At 36.6% G+C, this 20,000-nt stretch overlaps 6 protein-coding genes and 1 long non-coding RNA gene across 7 annotated transcripts in view; 2 read left to right on the forward strand and 5 right to left on the reverse strand.

Moving 5' to 3' along the window:
* LOC104778930 (F-box/LRR-repeat/kelch-repeat protein At1g09650-like) lies at positions 2,413-3,570 on the forward strand. The gene has a single exon (XM_010503335.1). It carries the CDS (start codon positions 2,413-2,415, stop codon positions 3,568-3,570), a length of 1,158 nt encoding a protein of 385 aa, XP_010501637.1.
* On the reverse strand, positions 3,940-5,691 carry LOC104776922 (GDSL esterase/lipase At1g28670). Its single transcript, XM_010501095.2, has 5 exons — positions 5,343-5,691; positions 4,988-5,206; positions 4,750-4,898; positions 4,387-4,663; positions 3,940-4,307 (listed from the first exon to the last, which is right to left on the reverse strand). The coding sequence occupies exons 1-5, from the start codon at positions 5,605-5,607 to the stop codon at positions 4,048-4,050; spliced, it is 1,170 nt and encodes a 389-aa protein (XP_010499397.1). The 5' UTR covers positions 5,608-5,691; the 3' UTR covers positions 3,940-4,047.
* On the forward strand, positions 9,626-11,393 carry LOC104776924 (spermidine coumaroyl-CoA acyltransferase-like). Its single transcript, XM_010501097.2, has 3 exons — positions 9,626-10,509; positions 10,597-10,874; positions 10,977-11,393. The coding sequence occupies exons 1-3, from the start codon at positions 9,695-9,697 to the stop codon at positions 11,237-11,239; spliced, it is 1,356 nt and encodes a 451-aa protein (XP_010499399.1). The 5' UTR covers positions 9,626-9,694; the 3' UTR covers positions 11,240-11,393.
* Positions 11,375-13,210, reverse strand: LOC104776923 (pentatricopeptide repeat-containing protein At1g28690, mitochondrial-like). Its single transcript, XM_010501096.2, has one exon. The coding sequence runs from the start codon at positions 13,092-13,094 to the stop codon at positions 11,520-11,522; it is 1,575 nt and encodes a 524-aa protein (XP_010499398.1). The 5' UTR covers positions 13,095-13,210; the 3' UTR covers positions 11,375-11,519.
* On the reverse strand, positions 13,346-14,551 carry LOC104776925 (uncharacterized protein At1g28695-like). The gene is made up of 3 exons (XM_010501099.1): positions 14,375-14,551; positions 13,897-14,286; positions 13,346-13,818 (listed from the first exon to the last, which is right to left on the reverse strand). Exons 1-3 carry the CDS (start codon positions 14,480-14,482, stop codon positions 13,348-13,350), a joined length of 969 nt encoding a protein of 322 aa, XP_010499401.1. The 5' UTR covers positions 14,483-14,551; the 3' UTR covers positions 13,346-13,347.
* Positions 15,555-17,242, reverse strand: LOC104776926 (uncharacterized protein At1g28695-like). The gene is made up of 3 exons (XM_010501102.1): positions 17,056-17,242; positions 16,582-16,971; positions 15,555-16,163 (listed from the first exon to the last, which is right to left on the reverse strand). Exons 1-3 carry the CDS (start codon positions 17,191-17,193, stop codon positions 15,663-15,665), a joined length of 1,029 nt encoding a protein of 342 aa, XP_010499404.1. The 5' UTR covers positions 17,194-17,242; the 3' UTR covers positions 15,555-15,662.
* Positions 19,068-20,000, reverse strand: part of LOC104776927 — a 4,929-nt gene continuing 3,996 nt past the window's right edge. The window contains exons 5-6 of the long non-coding RNA XR_766186.2: positions 19,405-19,970; positions 19,068-19,260 (exon numbers count right to left, since the gene is read on the reverse strand). This is a non-coding gene — a long non-coding RNA (uncharacterized LOC104776927). The remainder of the gene's footprint in view (positions 19,261-19,404; positions 19,971-20,000) is intronic.

Below are 20,000 nucleotides of genomic sequence, written 5' to 3' on the forward strand. Positions count from 1 at the left end.
AAAAAAAAAAAAAAAAAAAAAAAAAAAAAGACTAGATGGCTAAAATGCAGTTAAGATTTGTACCAAAAAAAAAAAAAAGCACTCAGGTTTTATGCATGCATGCAGCATGGGATACAAATGGGCTAGTCTCTCGTCTATTTATAAAAAGTTGAAACTTCATTGTTTAATTTTTCTGTATCGTGACCTGCAGTTTCTGCAGCAATGCAGAAGAATCCAGGAATCACCTTTTCTTCTCGTGTTCATTCGCAGCAGGAGTGTGGAAGAACCTCGCTCAACCGCTCCTAGCTACGAACTACTCTGCTGATTGGAATCAATTGATCGCACTGCTCACAAGTCCGGCAATTCCGCACCTCCACCTCTTCCTGTTCCGCTGCCTGTTTCAATCCACCTTATACCATCTGTGGCGAGAACGGAATGCTCGTCGGCATGGTGACCCCTCCAACCCGCAAGCTCTTCCCATCAAGCACATTGACAAAAATATCAGAAATCATCTCAGTTTGATAGCATCAATGGGAGACCAACGCTATGCTGATGGACTTCAGCTTTGGTTCTCTACTCCTCCACCTCTTCGGAGATAACTTCTATTAGTTTTTTAAAAACAAATTCTGAGCTTTTAATCCCTATCTCAAACCACACTCAAAGCATTCATTGTACAAAAGGTTTTTCGATTGAATAAAATTTTACATTCAATTCAAAAAAAAAAAATCTGTATCGTTCCCACTATTAAATTTTGCTACATTTTCCAAAGATTTCAGGTAAAGTGATATGTCATCACGTTTAATGATATATGTATTGTACATCTATATTAACATTTTTACAGCATTTGTTTTAAAGAAAGGTTGGAATTTAAAGGTATTTACAACGAATGTCATTATCATTAAAATATTTTTTTTTAAAATGAAAAATAAAAACGAAATAAGCAAAAATAAGGTACGTAAATTGGGTAAATATCCTCTTATCCATCCAAATTTTTTGACTTCAATATAATGTTCCTAAATTATCTCCACCTCAATATAATATCGTGATAGTATATCTAAAATAATTTTTTTATATTTCACTTGGTTTATCATTTTTTAATATATTTTAACATCAATTCAAAAATTTCAGAATATGATTATTGATATAATTAAAATTAATAAAAGGTTATAAATGTTAAAAATGTCATAAACGGAGTTATATTACAGAACGAATTATAAGGTTAGACGGTTTACCTTAACATTTATATAAATTTTTAAAATAGCAATAATCCCACACTTGAACGCGGGTTAAATCTTCATCATATTCTTTTGTTAACACCATCAATTTTAGAATATTAGACATATCTAATTAAGTTTATTTATTACGATTATATAAAAACAAATTGTATCATGGGTGAATTAATAATCAAAATTAAATTTTACAATCTTAAACATTAAACAAAACAAACAATATTAACAGAAAAACAGATACAATATAACTTAAAGTTTAAAATTTTTAGTCATAAAAAATTATCTCGTGGTATACCGCGGGTTAAAATCTAGTTAGTATACATTTATACTACATTGGAAGAAGAAACAAAATTATTATATTTGGAATAGTTAACAGATGGTTTCTTGCAAAGGCATATTTCCTCTGTTAGGTTGTTCCTTTACTGTAGCTTAAATATATTTAGGTGCCAATAAAATGCATCTTTTTATTATGATAGTTATGTGTGGCACTTGAAGAGGGATAAAAAAATACGACAACATGAATCTTGGAGCATATCTGTATATTCAAGAACTTCATAGTGCAAACCTGTTCTTTCTGTTTTTATTGATCTGTAATAGCTTGCTACAATTTTATCTCTATTTTATTTTGTCAGTAATTCATTTAGTTTCTTTCGCATAGTCATGGTAGATTACCATCTTTGTCTGTCTTTGATAGTGTATAACCCATTGTTTATTTTATTAAAATGGTCTAAATAATGTTGACTCGAATGCATTTGTTCTATAATCAGTCCTCTGTTTACTTATAAATCCCCCAAATTATATGCTAAAGTTCGTTACACTAAACCGGTAATTGCGTTTTTTTGTGTGTTAAAAGTCCGGTAATATTGCGTTCTGTACATCCGATTTTGATACACAATAACTCCAATGAACATACCTTCTAAAGAAATAAGTTTAGTTCAGTTAGGAGATATTCATAGAGGAACAATATGTTCAATTGGATTAAGACGATCCTTTCCTTTTTTTCCTTCATAAATTGATGAGACCCGTAGAATGAAATTTTTCTAGATTAAAGAAAAAACGAAAAATTATTTTTCAAAAAAATAAAAATAAATAAATAAAAAAAGGGAAAAGTGTTTGGTGAAGTTAACTCTTTTTTTTTGGTCAGATAACTAGTATACATAAGGGTTCTGCACGATGAAGAGAATTATTATTTTGCAACAACGTTATGTCGAAAAAACTTTGTTCGAGAACGGAATGTCTTTACCACGATGTCGTAGAGCTCATCCTCGAGAGAGCTCCAGCGACGTCTCTGATGAGATTCAAGGCTGTATCGAAGCAGTGGAAATCAACTATCGAATCCCCTTTATTCCAAGAAAGACAATACAAGCATCGTCAGCAATCAGGAGATCCTGATGTTCTTATGGTGCCTGTACTTGTTTACGGGGATGGTCTCACTGTACCGAAGGACGTAGAACAAATCTCGGAAATCGAATGTCTAAGAACATTGGTGGTGGGTTCATCATCATCGCTCCAGATCCCTACTCCTTGGGATAACACATATTACTTTGTTGCTGAGAGTTGCTGTGACGGTCTCGTTTGTCTCTACTTTCCCGACCGCTCGGGTTTTGTGGTCAATCCCACCACTAGGTGGCATCGAGTTCTTCCTCTTTCCAGCTTTAACCAACTCATAATCGACACAGGAAAAACCATTTTTTTTGAGCTTGGGTTCGGTAAGGACAAATTCACAGGCAGATACAAGGCCGTTTGGTTATACAACTCCTCCGAGTTGTCCCTAGAGGACGGTACTGCTACTACATGCGAAGTTTTCGACTTCACCACCAATGCCTGGAGGTATGTCACTCCCTCTGCACCTTACCGGATTTTTTCCCGAGATCCTGCCTATGTAGATGGGTCGCTTTATTGGTTCACCGTCGACTGCCCAGAAACCCAAGTTATATCTTTGGATCTTCACACCGAAGCTTTTCAAGTCATCCCTGTAACTCCTTTTGCCAATGCAAAACCTGACAAGTTCAATATGTGCAACCTCGACGACCGCTTGTGCGTCTCCTCTATGAATTGGCCCAACCAAGATATATGGTCGTTCAACTCTGAGAGCAAGACATGGGCCAAGATTTATTCCTTAGATCTTGATCAAACTTTCATCAAGTTTGATTTCCAAGTTCAATGCCCGGTCGTGCCACTAGCACTTTTGGATGGGGACAAGAAGAATAAGAAGAAGAAGAAGTTGCTGTATTTTTCTCGACAAGATAGTCGAACACTGGTGGTACATGATCCGCAAACCAAAACTTATGATGCTGCTTTCACTGCTGACTCCATTGGATTCCCTGTTTGTTATTTCCAGAGTTTATTCTCTATTAAATAAAATTGATTATTGTCATATATGCATAATGTAATCTTTGCTTCCTCCAACTTGTTAACTAGAGCATAAAGAAAAAGACTTCGAACTTTCGAAGGAAGGTTGCAGGGAAGACAACAACAAGAGACGTCGTGGAAAAGAGAAAATCGGAGCAGAGGAGCCTAGGAGGCAAAGTCCAAACTGGAGTATCAAAATCGTAAGTTTTTTAGGTTTTTTATTTTTCCTAATTAACAAAATATAGATATTATAAGTTAGATATAAATTAATGGAGATTATGTCTACATTTTTTTTTCTTTTGAAAAAGAGATTATGTCTACATTTACCACATCATATATAAAGTAGTAGCTAGCACTTATAGCATTTAGCACTAAGCACTTATGATCCTCACCTTAAGTATTTGTCATTAGTCAAATCTTGCCGTACAAGCAATCTGTTCTTGTTAATAATCATCATCACATTCTTTTTACAACAAATTCTTGAATTTTAACTGCTGAAGGAATACTCCTTAGCCACTGAATCAGAGTCAAGGCAGGACCAATCAAAAGCAGGAGTTGCATAGGGGCCGTTGAGTAAACTCTGAGCCATCTTCTGGTACGTGGCTTCGGTTAAATGATAACCATCCCAATTCACATGCTCAGAAGGATTTTGACAATAGCCAACTCCTTCATATCCACACTCTTTATCAATAGTGAAGTTGTATTGACCTCCGACTCCACAACATGCAGCCAAAGGGTTCTTAAATCCTAATATAAGAGAGAAACAAATATCGGTTAATGAATCAAACCGTGAAAGGTCAGTGGCAGAGTTTTAAGTGGAACGGACCGTATTTAGCTGGTTCTTGAAAAAACCGGTATAAGGAATTGTGGTAGTCGGCGTAAATGATGTTGACATGAGGATAGAGTTTTTGGAGTCGTTTGAGTTCTGTCTTAAGCTGTTCGTTGTGGTGCTCTCCAAATTCGTTGAGCCATGGGATACAACCTGTCAAAGGATCATGGTCTTGTTCTGCCACGGTCTGAAATAGAGTCAGATACGCCGCAGAGCATCCTGCTGGGAAGCCTCCGGGTACCAAAAATGTTTTGCCCCCTAAATCGACCAAATCCTGTAGTTTTGTTTCTTAATTTGTTATAAAAAAAAAACATAAAACACCTTTTTGTGTTGGCGGAGGGAAATGTAAAGATTTGTTACCACAATTGCAGAAGAAATAGCTTTGATGATTAAAGGAACAAGCTCTTTGATTTCATTGATACTTTTGCCTTCGAAAAACGGGTAATTATAGTCGTTTCCTCCAATCTCTCCCATGAGTATCAGTGAGTCTTCAAGCATCTCTCTACAATCTGAACACAGAGAAAGAAATCAACCCCGTTAAAACCAAGCTCGATTCATCATCAATGATATAGAAGTGAACAAGGCTAAGTTTACTAACCACGAGAGGATGAGGCGCAGAGGTTAGGCAAAATCTGCTTAAAGGTGTTAAGCTGAACACTTAGACTCACATTGCTGAAATCAGTCTCAATACCTTTTCCCACAAGAAACGCTCGATCCAATGCGGTTGCTCCATACACCGCAAAATTGATCCCATGTTCGAAGCTCACGTTTTGGGATCCAAAATAAGGCGGTACGTACGGTAGTCCCAAGAATTCGGCTGTTTGAATAGTAAGAATAAATTACAAAAAACTCTGGAGGAAGTAGGGTTTATTACTTGATGTTCACGCAAGAAAGACCTAAAGCAGATGAGAGCACAAGTGGTTTTTGCCTAAAAGAGAGGAAAAATTAGGTACCAATGAAATCGATGATAAGACGGCCATCAGAGGCACGGCCGGTGGGAGGATGGAAGAAGCTTTCACCATAAGGAAGAAAGGCGGTTTGAGGAAGATGATTGACGTCGGAGAGATGGAGATAATTTCCGGTGTCGGCAATGGAATCACCAAAGCTGATGATTGACTTAAACTGCCGACACCGAGATTCTGATGAAACGACAATGATGGTAGTGGAGTATAAGACAAGTAGAAAGCTTGAGATGAGCTTCTTCGCTGAAGAAGCCATGGGGAAGAAGAGTCGTGGTCTTTGTCGTCTGTATCACTCAATTTTTTATAGTCTTTTTTTTTTTAGATCATCATTGAGTAATGGCAAGAGATGAGGCAATTATTAGATTCATTTATGATGCCAGCAAGAAAGAGTAGTATTTGGTTATTGGTTGAAAATGAAGTAACTAAAGAAACGTCAGACAAGTTGGACGCTCCCATCACAAAGTTGGATTATTCGATATCGTGGAAAATAATATAACGAAAGATTCCTTCCTTACTTTAGTATAGTTTTATAATCATAAAAACGGATTCCTTACCTAACGAATTATAAAATGACTGAAAAAAAAACAATTTTGAAATGATCATGGAGATGTTTGACGCACGCGATAGTATCCGTAATCTCTTCCCTCAAGTGGCCCGATCTGCTCATTAATTTTTAATGGAGTCAATTTTTTATTTGGAACTAAGTATTAATCAAATATATTAGATATTATTCAAAATAGAAATTATATATGTTCGAGTATTACCCCCTATTTGTGAAAGAAAAAAAAATTGATTCGTAAATATCAACATAAAACCTTAAACAGATACTAATTTCAACATAAAACATGAACTAATATACCGAAGCATATTCTAATGATCGTTATACGTAACAATAAGGAATAAGAATCATAAATTCATAACACTCCAAATTAAAAAATAATTGTGCTACAAGAATTAGACGAAAAATATATGAAAAAGGTGCAGTTCTCTTGAAAAGTTCACATTTATTTTATTTTCGGGTGATTTTAGACAAATCGAATTGCTTGTTGGAACACATTAACATATATGTACGCTGTTAAAAGTGATATTTGCTTCTTTTTTTTTTTTGTTAACAGTGATGTTTGTTTTAAATACCTTTTGTAACTAGAAACTGTTATTAGTGACGAAGTCAGGAGATACTTTGGTGTCAAGTCATTATGATTGAGTGGATTATGTATGTGACATATGTCACATAAGGAAATATGTTTTGAGGCTTAGAGTTGCCAAGTTGTATGGAAATCTTGTATTTTATGAATGTGAAAATCTAATAATCTATTTTCGAATAAAACCCCTCTGCGACCTTGAAGCAAAGCCTCTACAATTTTCAAGAAATCTCACATTTGATTATCATTCCAACTAAAATTTCGATATAATTCTAAAATAGGAGTATAATAATCTAACCAAAATTTATTTAAATTACTAGGAGTCACTCCGTCCGTAGCACGCATTTAGTTTACATTGTTTTTAGATATTTTTTTTATAATTTTGGAAATTGTTAGTTGAATAATTATTAATTAAATAAAACATTATGTAAGATTTAAAATATGAGGGTTAGTAAAATGTATATCTTTCTATCTATAAGAGAAATTGTAGTTAAGAGCATATAAAATTTTTATTATTTAATTAGATAATAAATACACTAATCTTTATATCAAATAGGTAAATGTAATTTATAATTTTTCTGGTTTTTTACTTGTCGTTTAAGGTTTTTTCACACAAACTAAAAAACTATTAAATTGTCTGTTTTACCCTTTATTAATATATTTTATAAAAATTTCATTGGTCAAAAATTTTAAACAGCAAGGATAAAACAGGAAGATTCACCAAACATATTCATTGAAAACCTAAAACAACAACTAAATCAAAACAAAAAGAGTATTTCATTGTTATAGGAGTCACATAAACTATGTGAAAGTTATATATATGCAATTATTACATATTAATATTTTCGTTATATATATAATATTTCTAAAATACTATTCTTAATCATTCATTGCATTACTATAAATATTATGAAAGTTACAAAAATGGGAGTAAGTACAAACTTGTATGGGATTGATGAGATGGAATAGAAAAGTTAATAGAAAACGTGTCAGGTTTATAAAAATACATTATTGTGAATTAATAACTAAATTGTCTATTCTTTTAAATATATTATAAATATAAATCTATGAACGGGCAAAGATATATTCGCTTCTCTCTTTAAACAGAAATATATTCAGTTATCTGTTTATCAAAAAAAAAAACAATTCAATTTTCATTTAGTTATTTAGAAATTATATATTAAATTATACTTTAGTTTATGAATTTAATGTATTGAAAATGAAATAAAATAATGTAATATCAAGGTCATGTGAATTATTTATATTAAAGTGTGGAAATTAAACAGCCAATTATTACTTGGCATTATCCTATACAACCCCAATATTATAATCTTATATCCTTAAACTATTTAACCATCAAATTATTTGTTAATTGACTAAATTTGTTACAATAAAAATTAAAAGAAACAAAATGATACTTGTGAAAGAAGAGAGCATCAAATGACAATCTTTTGGAGCTTTCCAAAAGAAAAATTTACTTTATTATTTGATGATATAATATAGTAAGGTTTCTTTAATTTCAACTCTTACTCTAAGAATTTGACGCCCAACATAATTATATATTAAAATTATTTTAAAATCAAATACACATGAAATTATTTATTTTCTTTTATAAGTATTTAAAAATGATTGCATAAATCATCAAAAGATGAACAATGTAAAAATAATTTACATTTGTGGAAAAAATATTTAAGACTTAGTAAGATAATATTTCTTATAAAGTTAGGAATTTCCCAAAAACTGATTATCTGAACAATGATACTATTGCTACCGGTGTTTTGTTGTTTATTGGAGATTGAATCGAGGATAGAATAGAAAGTAAATGTTTTAGTTTTCACAATAGTATGAAAGAAGATGTGCTTGTATGGTAATAGGTTGTTTTTAGAAAATTAAACTCTATACAATGTTTGAGCCTTTAAGAGAGAGAACGGATTGAAATCAAATATTAAAGATCATAAATTCACAAGTGTTTCAAAATAATAAGTTAAAAATTAGAAGTAATATAAACAAAAATAAAAAGTGAGGAAAATAGTGGGTAGATATAAAGCAATGCATAAAATGATGGTATTCTTTCAAATCAAACCTAAGTAGTTATGTTCATAATTTAATTTTATATAAACAAATTTAAAAAAAAATAGAAACTAATTTACTTAAATAATACCATCCCACCATCTTACTTAAATTTGATTCCGCTTGTTCCCGTGAAAATTATATAAGATTCAAACATATAAATTAAACCCAAGAATTCAAACCTATAAATTTAATTTAATGTTGTATCGTTCCAAGATGAAACCAACGACAGCTGATACAAGGTGACTCTAGATTCTTGGGGGCCGCATATGTTTTTGATTAAAGAAGGGAGGAAGAAAATGTTGATGATTTTTTTTTGGTTTGATGGACTTCTAGTTAATTGGGTCTAAACTATAGTTAATTAGGTCCAGACAAAAGAAAATACAGATGTCATAAAAATAGCAAGCCAAGTGTCATCTTATTAGCAAAAGTTGAAAAAAACCTTCTCCTATTGTATAATATATTTTGGAATTAGCACCAGTCAAATGACTATAAAAAAAAAATTTAGTGGCACCATACATCTTGTGTTATACTAATGAACCATAACCATTTTAGTTCCACCAACTATATCTACTTTTCGACTTCTAATTTATTTTATTGTTTCTTACCAAGAATTTTTTGTTCACTTGCCATCGTTTTATTCCCAAAAATCAGACTAAAATTATTCTTTTCACCCATTGAATTATTGAAGCTGCATTCTAGTTCACATTTTTGTTCTTTTTTTTATATCTCTTGCATGCAGTTACTCTCTTTTTCAACCACAACTTTATCTCCTTAACGAAAGCAAAAATACAAAAAATACTAATCTTGTGGAGGAGAAAAAAAAAACAGTGAAGACAACAAGACAAGTATGATCTGAAAAGACATACAAAAAAACAGTGAAGACAAGTATGGCATGAGTAAGAAACTTCAAAATTGTTATGTTTGAAACTGTTGTAGGTAACCAAAAATTTGGACATGGGACTTGACTGTTTGGTAGTTGGTGAAGCCTACCACCATGAGCTGTCCTCAAGGCATTGAATTTGCCTTTTTCTAATCGATACTTAAGTATAAATTTGGACCCCAAAACGAACCAGCAAAGACCCATACCATACACACACCACGACACCAATCTTTTTTATTATCAAAGGTATGGCGACACTTGAAATTACCGAAACAACCCTCGTTCAACCTTCCCACCAACCACTCCCCAACGACCAAACACTCTCTCTCTCTCATCTCGATAACGATAACAACCTCCACGTCAGCTTCCGTTACCTCCGCGTCTACTCCTCCTCCTCCTCTTCCACCGTCGTCGGAAAATCCCCCTCCGCCGTTGTATCCGCCTCTCTAGCCACAGCTCTCATTCACTATTACCCTCTCGCGGGAACTCTCCGTCGTTCTGCCTCCGATGATCGCTTTGAACTATACTGCACCGCTGGTCAAAGCGTGCCTATAGTCAACGCTACTGTTAACTGTACGCTCGAGTCCGTTGGGTATTTGGATGGGCCTGATCCAGGTTTCGTCGAGAGATTGGTACCGGATCCGACCCGGGAAGAGGGAATGGTTAATCCTTGTATACTCCAAGTCACGATGTTTCAGTGTGGTGGTTGGGTTTTAGGAGCGGCGATTCACCATGCCATCTGCGACGGGTTAGGTGCGAGTCTGTTCTTCAATGCTATGGCGGAAATAGCTCGTGGAGCTACTAAGATCTCTATTGAACCGGTTTGGGACAGAGCACGTTTACTTGGTCCAAGGGAGAAGCCTTGGGTTGGAGCTCCGGTTCGTGACTTCTTGAGCTTGGATAAGGACTTTGATCCGTACGGACAAGCCATTGGAGACGTTAAACGAGAGTGTTTCTTTGTGACCGACGAGTCTTTGGACCGGTTCAAGGCGCAGTTGCTCGAGAAATCGGGTTTGAGTTTCACTACATTTGAAGCTCTAGGTGCTTACATTTGGCGTGTCAAGTAAGTAACACTATTGTTTTAATGTTTGTTTTAATCAAAGTTCTTGAAATGTTTGATCTGAAAACAAGAAAATTTTGAACTGTTCAGGGTAAGAGCTGCAAAGACTAGGGGAGACGAGAATGTGAAGTATGTGTATGCGATAAATATTAGAAGGTTGATGAACCCACCTTTGCCTAAAGGCTACTGGGGAAACGGATGTGTGCCAATGTATGCTCAGATCAAAGCTGGAGAGCTCATAGAGCAACCAATTTGGAAAACTGCAGAGCTCATAAAACAGAGCAAATCCAATGCGAGTGATGAATATGTACGCTCCTTTATTGACTTCCAAGAGCTGCATCACAAAGATGGAATCAATGCCGGTTCAGGTAAAGAACATACAAGAACTTTTTTTGGTTTTGGAAACTAAGGAAAACTCAAAACAAAGTTCAAGCTTTTTCGTGTTTTCATGTTTGGATTATGTAAAACAGGAGTGACTGGATTCACAGACTGGAGATACCTAGGGCATTCCACGATTGATTTCGGATGGGGAGGACCTGTGACGGTTTTGCCACTATCAAACAAGTTGCTTGGAAGCATGGAACCATGTTTCTTCTTGCCATATTCTGCTGATGCTGCTGCTGGAAGCAAGGACAGTGGATTTAAGGTTTTGGTGAACCTGCGCGAATCTGCAATGCCTGAGTTTAAGGAGGCCATGGACAAGTTCCACAAAGGTGAAATTGCTCTGTCTTGATCACCAAAAAAACGAACTCTAAGTACGCACAGTAAAGCAGAAACACAATCACAAAATCATCAACTATGTGTAAATTGCGGTTTCATCACTGAACAAATGTTTTTGAGCCAGTGTATTTGATTTGAAGAGCATGAATAAAAGAAGCCTTACTGTATGTTTCATAATTATCACTTTTGTAAAACACTCTTGAGGCAAAAAGTCTCATCTCCAATCAATCTTCTATGAATGGACCAAACCCAAAAGCCTGATAAATACAAGACTCTTATTCAAGTACCTACAATCAATCGTCTCTAGTCCAACTACGACCAATATTTTTAGATATCTTTCTTGCTTTCATCACCTCTCGGATCTTGCTCACATTGTCCCATCTATCATTAGAAGCGTAAACATTGGATAATGCCAAATAAGCTCCAGGTCTTTTGTCAGCATTCAGTTTGAAAAGCTCACTCGCAGCTATGCTTGCAAGGTCAACATTACCATGCAAATTACAAGAACTGAGAAGAGCTGCCCAAACATCTGAATTATGCTTTTCCGGCATCGTCCTAACAAATTCAAAAGCTTTAGTCAATTCTCCAGCTCGTCCCATGAGATCAACCATGCAAGCATAGTGTTCCATCTTCGGTTTCAAGTAATAATCTCTCTGCATGCTCTCAAATATCTCATAACCTTTGTTGACTAAACCAGAATGTGAACAAGCAGAGAGAGCTCCAAGAAAAGTTACATAATTGGGTTCTATACGAAACTCCTTCATCCTAGTGAAGAGTTGGAGTGCTTCCTCAGGGTTTCCATTTTTTCCATATCCATCAATCATCGAAGTCCACGAAAACACGTTCTTCTCTTGCATCTGGTCAAAGGCTCTTCTTGCATCATCAATCCCTCCGCATTTGGCATACATGTCTAACAAAGAGCTCCCCATTTTGATATGCGTATAAACTCCACTCTTCATAATTTGAGCGTGCACTTGCTGACCAACTTCATGGGATGTCAAAACCGAACATGCCCCAATCACACTAGCAAAAGTTGAAATATTCGGATGGAAACCAGCTCGTTGCATAGAAATATACATGCCAACTGCACTCTTAGCAGTCTCAGCTGATCTGCTGAAACCTTCCACCATAGCATTATAAACTACAATATCCTTCACTTTAGTCGTATTAAAAACCTCTACCGCATCCTCCACAAAACCTTGGTTCATGTAACCTGAGATCATTGATGTAGAGCAAACAACATTCTCATCTTTCATAGTTTCGAACACAATCCTTGCACACTCCAGGTTCCCACTCTTCACATAAGAATCCACAAGTGCAGTAATCAACACATCATCTAACTCAACGTCAAACTTTATAATCCGGGAATGGACCAACTTGCATAAGCTACGCGGCAGTCTCATCCGTCTCATCACATTCGAGCCAAAGCTACTAGATGCCTTTAGAACCATTGAAAGCGTGTACCCATCTGCCTTTTCGCCAGAGTATGCCATCTGTTTAACTAGTAGAATAAACTCCTTCGCCAATCCATGCTTTAAGTACCCACTAATCAAGTAGTTATAAGCCGATAAAGTTGGCTTGGGTATTTTGTCGAACACTTGGCGTGCATATGTCACGCAGCCGCATTTTAAGTGGAGGATGAGTAGTTTGATGGATATGTTCAAATCTGTTAAAAACCCAGTTTTTATAATATCTGCGTGTATCTTCTTCCCAGCTTTTGAGGTCGGAGAATTGATGTGTTCTTGAAGAGCAGCCGCAATGCATCTTGCCGGTGACAGAGACGTAACGTCTTGTTTCGACGGGATTGTGGAGTAGTGATTCGACGGAAAAATCCGCCGTGAGACTGACGTGAATCTGAAGATTCTCATGCTTACATAAAAAAAGCTTTGAATTTGTGATAAAGATTGAAACTTTCCGAGTCAATTACAGTAAACTCTGTTTCCATAATGACAAAGAAGAGAGAGATAGTTTGGTAAGAAACGACAGCGTTTTAAGACATTTGATATAGAGTGATGTCCAAGTCAAAGGTTGGAAGCATATTATATATAATACATAAATGTTTAGGTATTATAAACGAAGAGGGTCAGAGCATTGTAACATATAGTTAGGTGTCATTCAGATTCAGTCATTCCATGAACGCCAGCACTTAACATGGGGGCTCCATTTGTTATTGACATGTGAGGTTTTGTAGAGTTTCCAATCACGAAGCACACGAGTGAGATCAAAGACCTTGGCAGGGATGTGGCGGCAGCAGTTGGCATGGACGGTTGTCACAGCGCTCATGTCAGAGCTTTCTTGGCAGAAACCGCTGAATTCGTTGGTGTTGAGGAATTCAACGGTGAGGCCGAGCTGGTCGAAGTAGCCGGAGTCTAGGAGATTCTGGAGGACGTCTTGTTCTTTCATGCCAGTGGAGTTGAGCCTCATGTCGTACCACTTCTCGAAGAGGGAGATGGTCTTGTTTTTGGACCGAACGTGGTAGAATCCCGTGTTGATCAAGTGTCCCCCCACGCCATTACGGTCCACGCTTATTTGCATATCCAAGCTCTCGTTTAGCCGAGACAAGGGACTCCTCAGCCACATTATGTCCGTGTCCTGACATTATTGAGCAATAAATTGAAGTGTTTTGTTTGTACTTATATTATAAGTTGCAAAATCGGGTGACGACCTTACCGTGAAAATAACATGGTAACCACGGCGAAGAACGTCTAAGAGCAAGCGAGTCCTTCGCCACATCATCTCAATAAATTCCTTTGACATGAATAGTTTCTCTTCCTCTAAGTCAACCCCATCGGTCTCAATCTTGTAGCAGTGAAGCCTCCTGAAACGGTACCGATCATAGGCAGTCTGATCCGCTGCCACCACCATCAGGTTGTCCAAAAGCGGCAGAGTCCCTTCTCCTTCCCAAAAGCTATCCAAAAACAGATCCAGCATCGACCGGCCTCTCCCGACATCCTCCACGTACGCTTTGTTCACCATCGTTATGATAACCGTCTTGTTGTTTCCTGCCGCCGCCCTAACCAGCGCCGCCTCTAGCTCATCTACCGGATACTCAGTGCTTCTCTGTCACCAATTAAAAAAATATTTCAATAAAAGTCTTCCTCCTATGTATTTAGTCTACATTACAATATATATTTATGAATCCAATTACCAGAGTATTGTCGGCATGGTTTTGAAGATTGAAGATGTATAAAACGCCGAAAAAGAGGAGAGCGACGGCAACGGCGAGACTACCGGAGAAGTTATTGCAGAGAGGCATGTTTTTGGTTTATCTGATTAGTAGGAATTAGGAGACTCACGTCTTTGTTGTGTCATTATGTCCTCTATCTCTCTCTTGATGATTTTGTACACAACAATTAAACCTATTTATCTATTTATTGTGTGACTTTACAATCAACTTAACAATTATGTATTTCTCGGAATGTCCTAATTAACGTTCTTAAGGTTTCTTCACGAATACGTCACAAATCGTCTTATATTAATTAGGCTTTTGTGTTTTTTTGGTTTTCTCCTTAAGACTAGACGACGCACTTTATTTCTCTTTTTTTAATAGATTCAGTTGCTATGAACTAACACATGATATGCCATTAAAATTTAGTAAAAAAATATTTAGATTATGATACATACAAATATACAATCATATTTTATTAAATTAGTTGAGATTTTTTTTTTTTTCCAATTTTATCTCCTTTTCAATTCCTTTTATTTTTTTTAGATTTGCCAAAGATTTTTATCTATCCAAAATATATTTTTCTAAACATATTGAATTATTAATATAATCTATAACGAAATTACTGTTTTTTTTAATTTCTTTGAATTAAACAATAAATGACAATAATAATATTTTAGTATTAGTTAATTTCTCGTAATCATTTAACAGTTTAGATCTTAACATATAACAATTCCCCCACACTTTCAGAAATCAAGTGCTGAAGTTTCAACCAATAAGTGGATCCACAACGTACCTTTCTTTCATATCCTACGACGCACATTGGCTTATACATAAATACGTTTTGTATGCTGAAGAAAATGAACCGCTTACCGCCTACATCAATTGATTTCCCCAAAACACAAAGGAAATCATGTATTTAAGTTTCAGAACAGGGCATTTGGTGCAATGGTATGATTCTCGCTTCGGGTGCACGAGGTCTCGAGCTCACTCATTTGGTTTATCCACCAACTTGTGCTTGTGCATTGTAATTGGAACTCTCATCTTTTGTGAATTATATATCAAGTAGCTAGCTAGGTGGTATAAATAAAAGGCAGAGCAAAAAACAATCTTGTTGTAACACACATATAAGATGTTTTGTAATTACTTGTCAAAAGAGAAGCATGCAATGCTCCACTAGCTAGCTATGATTAACTTAAATACATATGCAGTTAATAGATACTGGATTTCTGTATACAAATAGTAATCTCACTATATGAACGAAGAAGGGTCAGAGCCTGGGGATATAGTGGGCGTCACTCCATGAACGCCCGCACTCAACATGGGGGCTCCACTTGCTGTTGACACGGGAGGCTTTGTAGCGTTTCCAATCACCAAGAACAAGAGTGAGATCAGAGACCTTAGCAGAGATGTGGCGGCAACAGTTGGCGTGGACTGTGGTGACAGCCCCCATGTCAGGGCTGTCTTGGCAGAAGCCACTGAATTCGGTTGTGTTGAGGAAGCCAACGTTGAGGCCAAGCTGGTCAAAGAAGCCGGAGTCGAGGAGCTTCTTAAGGACGTCCTGTTCCTTCATGTCCGTCCACTCGAGCCTCATGTCGTACCATTTCTGGAAGAGGGAGATGGTCTTGTTGTTGGACCGGACGTGGTAGAATCCTGTGTTGATCAAGTGTCCTCCCATGCCATTATTACTGTCCACGCTTATTTGCATATCCAAGCTTTCGTTGTTGCTTAACCGGGACAAAGGGCTCCTTAGCCACATCACGTCCGTATCCTGACATATGTACACACTATTTTAACGTAACAACTTCAGTGTTTTGTTATATGTTCCAAATTGAGGGACTGACCACTNGCCAAGCTGGTCAAAGAAGCCGGAGTCCAAGAGCTTCTTAAGGACGTCCTGTTCCTTCATGTCCGTCCACTCGAGCCTCATTTCGTACCATTTCTGGAAGAGGGAGATGGTCTTGTTGTTGGACCGGACGTGGTAGAATCCTGTGTTGATCAAGTGTCCTCCCGTGCCATTATTACTGTCCACGCTTATTTGCATATCCAAGTTTTCGTTGTTGCTTAATCGGGACAAAGGGCTCCTTAGCCACAACACGTCCGTATCCTGACATATGTACACACTATTTTAAAGCAACAAATCAAGTGTTTTGTTATATGTTCCAAAATCGAGGAACAGACGACCTTACCGTGAAAATAAGATGGTACCCGCGGCTGAGGACGTCTAGGAGCAAGCGAGTCCTTCGCCACATCATCTCAATGAAATCTTTTGACATGTATACTTTCTCTCCCTCCAAGTCTATCCCTTCGGTCTCCATCTTATAGCAGTGGAGCCTCTTGAAACGGCAACGATCGTAGGCCGTCTGATCCGCTGCCACCACCACTAGATGGTCTAGTAGCGGCAGAGTCCCCTCTCCTTCCCAAAAACTCTCCAAAAACAGATCCAGCATCGTCCTCCCTCCTCCAACCTCCTTCACGTAGGCTTTGTTCACCATTGCTATTATCACCGTCTTGTTGTTTCGTGTCGCAGCCATGTCTAGCACGGCCTCTAGCTCGTCCACGGGATACGCTATCCTTCTCTGTCATCACTTTAATATTTCAAATCTTGCTAGCTATAATTACTCTTACATACCTATATTTCACGAATCAATTAACTTACTTACGAGAGAGTCGACATAGTTTTGGAAATCGGAGATAGGATCAGAAACAGAACGCGATGAGAAGTAGATATATAGGGCGCCGGCGAAAAGTAGAGCAATGGCCACTGCGAGATTAGCGGAGGCGTTATTGCCGGAAGACATTTTTTGGTTTTATCGGATTACTAGGGTAGGAGACTCACCTATGTGCCTTTTTTTTCTCTTTAAATTAGCATTCTAAAATTTAAGTATTTAACCTATATTTATATAAGGATTTGGATGTAACAGTCATCCCAATTAAATGTAATAGCCTCAATTTAATGTGTAAAAACTAACTCACACGCTTTTAAGGTTCCTTCTCGAGTACGTCACATACGAATCATTTTTTTTTTTTTTAAAGCATACCTTTCATTAACCTCAATAGGGGAGAATACAAACAGTGCCTCCCATAGAGTAACACCTACAAACTTAACAAAATACAATAAAGGAAAGATTAGAGGAAGTAACGAAACCAAGTAACCAAGAGAGAGTCATCCGGATTGGAGATCCTTTGTTTAAGAGTTAGGGGACCGAGGTGAGCTCGAATGATGCTTTTGATCTCCTGGATCAAAACCGAGGCTGGGCAAGAGAGAGAGGAATGTATTCGTGAATTACGCTCCTTCCAAATAGAGTACACTGAGGCTTGGTAAAGTAGTCGAAGAATCCAAGTAATGTTTCTATCCCTACATGGATACTTCAACCATCTGACTCCAGCTTCAAAGGTAGGAGGAGGAGAGATATGGACTTTACCAGTGAAGTGATGCCAAACCTCCCTCGCATAAAAGCAATCAAAGAACAAGTGTTGCCGAGATTCATCCATAGAGTTACTGAGAGGACACATAGATGGAACCGTAAAACCCCATCGTAACAACCGATCCCGTGTAAGAAGCCTATGTCGAGAGTTGAGCCAAGCTATGAAAGCGTGTTTGGGATTTCTGCCAGTTCCTCCATCGTTACGTGCGTTGTGTCTTTATTTGTTTCCTGAAAGCAGAATTATTGTACCCATACTTTTAGCAATTGTTAAGAAAAAACTTCACCAACAATAGTTCAACAATGAAACATTCAAAAATTATGAACACAAATTGATTTGCTAATGGAAAGCTAGCAAACTTTCAAAATTACAAAGTCGTCTATAACGAATGTATCATTTATTTCGAACGCATTTCTCAACTATTGGAGAAATTGTACACGGATATATATATATATATATATATGTTTCCTTTCTAACATAAGCTTATGGTTATGGCTGTCACTGTGAGTCTGTGAGCAAATGAACATTTGTGATACGAATGTATTAACTAGATGAAGTACTCAAGTAAACAGAAACAAACGAGGAGTTGATATCTTGTATAATCGACCCACAGGTCCATGATGATGTAACTGAAAAAGAGAGGTATTGTCATATATGGTGTCACCAGTCACCACTAAGCAACAAAGAGACGTCCATTAGCATATTATTTATGTATTGTAAGTTTGGTTAATAAAGCCCACCACTACTACTACAGTACTTCACAAATCACAACTTGGTTGACTTTTCGTTTCCTGTATTAGATTTGTCATCATTATTATCTCCCAAGCTTTAGTCCACTGTGATGAGTAGTGTGGTATATAAAATCCAAAACATATCAAATTATACAAACAAACATTATAATACTTTTCAATTCTTCTATTTTGTTCTAGGTTTTTTTGGTGTTTACGTATTTCTAGTTTTAATGTCGCGCCATTATCATCATCACGCCCACGTAATATTCTATTTCCTTTCGAGAATCTTAGAAATGTTATTTCAATATTTTCTTATATATCCTATTGGCTAAATTTCAGCTGACAATATTTTCCTTTATCCTGATCTATATAAGATAAACATTCAACAATTCAAGATTGTGGTTTCGTGTTATGTTTCAACAAAAATCTTAGTTTACAGACAATTCATATTCACTATAAGCCCACAAAGTCAACTAATAGTACTAGATATAAATACTAGTAAAGCCAAACTCCTCGAGTAAATCCATTTCGATATCAAAGTTAGGCAACAGGAAGAACAAAATATCCAATAGATATAGACTTCTATTTGAGTATTCTGTAGGACGTTTAACAAAAATAGGTAGTAACTAAGAATTTGGTATGATCAAATCAAATGTTTTAGAACTGTAACATACCTTTCCTTCCATGTTGCCCAATGGAGCGATGACGTCGCTGCAAATAATCAATGAGTTTTCAGCATTCAGCAATTGAGCATTTATGATATACCAAATTTAAGCAGGACCATATTAGAAACGCCACTACTTGCTCTTAAACAATGAAATTAACATCTCATCAAACGAAGGACAAGATTGTTACCATTTTTAACAGAAAGATATTAACGAGTTGGGCACGTAGTCTGGCCTTTCGGTCTACGACTTCAGCTACTGGTATTCTTGTAATGATTTTCGAGAGTAGTAAAGGAACTAGTCTTCAACTAGAAAACACATCCCTGCTGCAGCTTCAACTAGTAAACATGAGATATGATAGAATCTCGTAGGATCCAACTCAAATACTGAATCAATATTCAATTAACTCTTCCCCAACGATTACAAAACTAAGAGAAACGTAACGGATGAACAAATACTCAATCTAAGAAGTGATGATCAACATTGATCATCCCCAAGCACATCGCAAGGGTCTCAAGCACATCGCAAGAGGTTTTACAACTCAGATTAAGCATAACTGAATCGAATGGAGAAGACCTCTCTTTTATTGATCCAACTGCAAAGCCTCCTCTCTGTTTGGAGTCTTTGCTTCATTATTTGTTTTGCTCCACGTCAGCAGCCACAAATCATATGTTTCTTCTTCTTCTTTATGTAATAGATATGATAAATCATATCAAGATAGTGTCAATACTTATACTAGCTCTGTAACACCAAATTCTCCGAAACCAAACAATAGCAACAAGACAA

Source organism: Camelina sativa, chromosome 3 (assembly GCF_000633955.1).
Source record: "Camelina sativa cultivar DH55 chromosome 3, Cs, whole genome shotgun sequence".
In the NCBI taxonomy this organism is placed as follows: domain Eukaryota; kingdom Viridiplantae; phylum Streptophyta; class Magnoliopsida; order Brassicales; family Brassicaceae; genus Camelina; species Camelina sativa.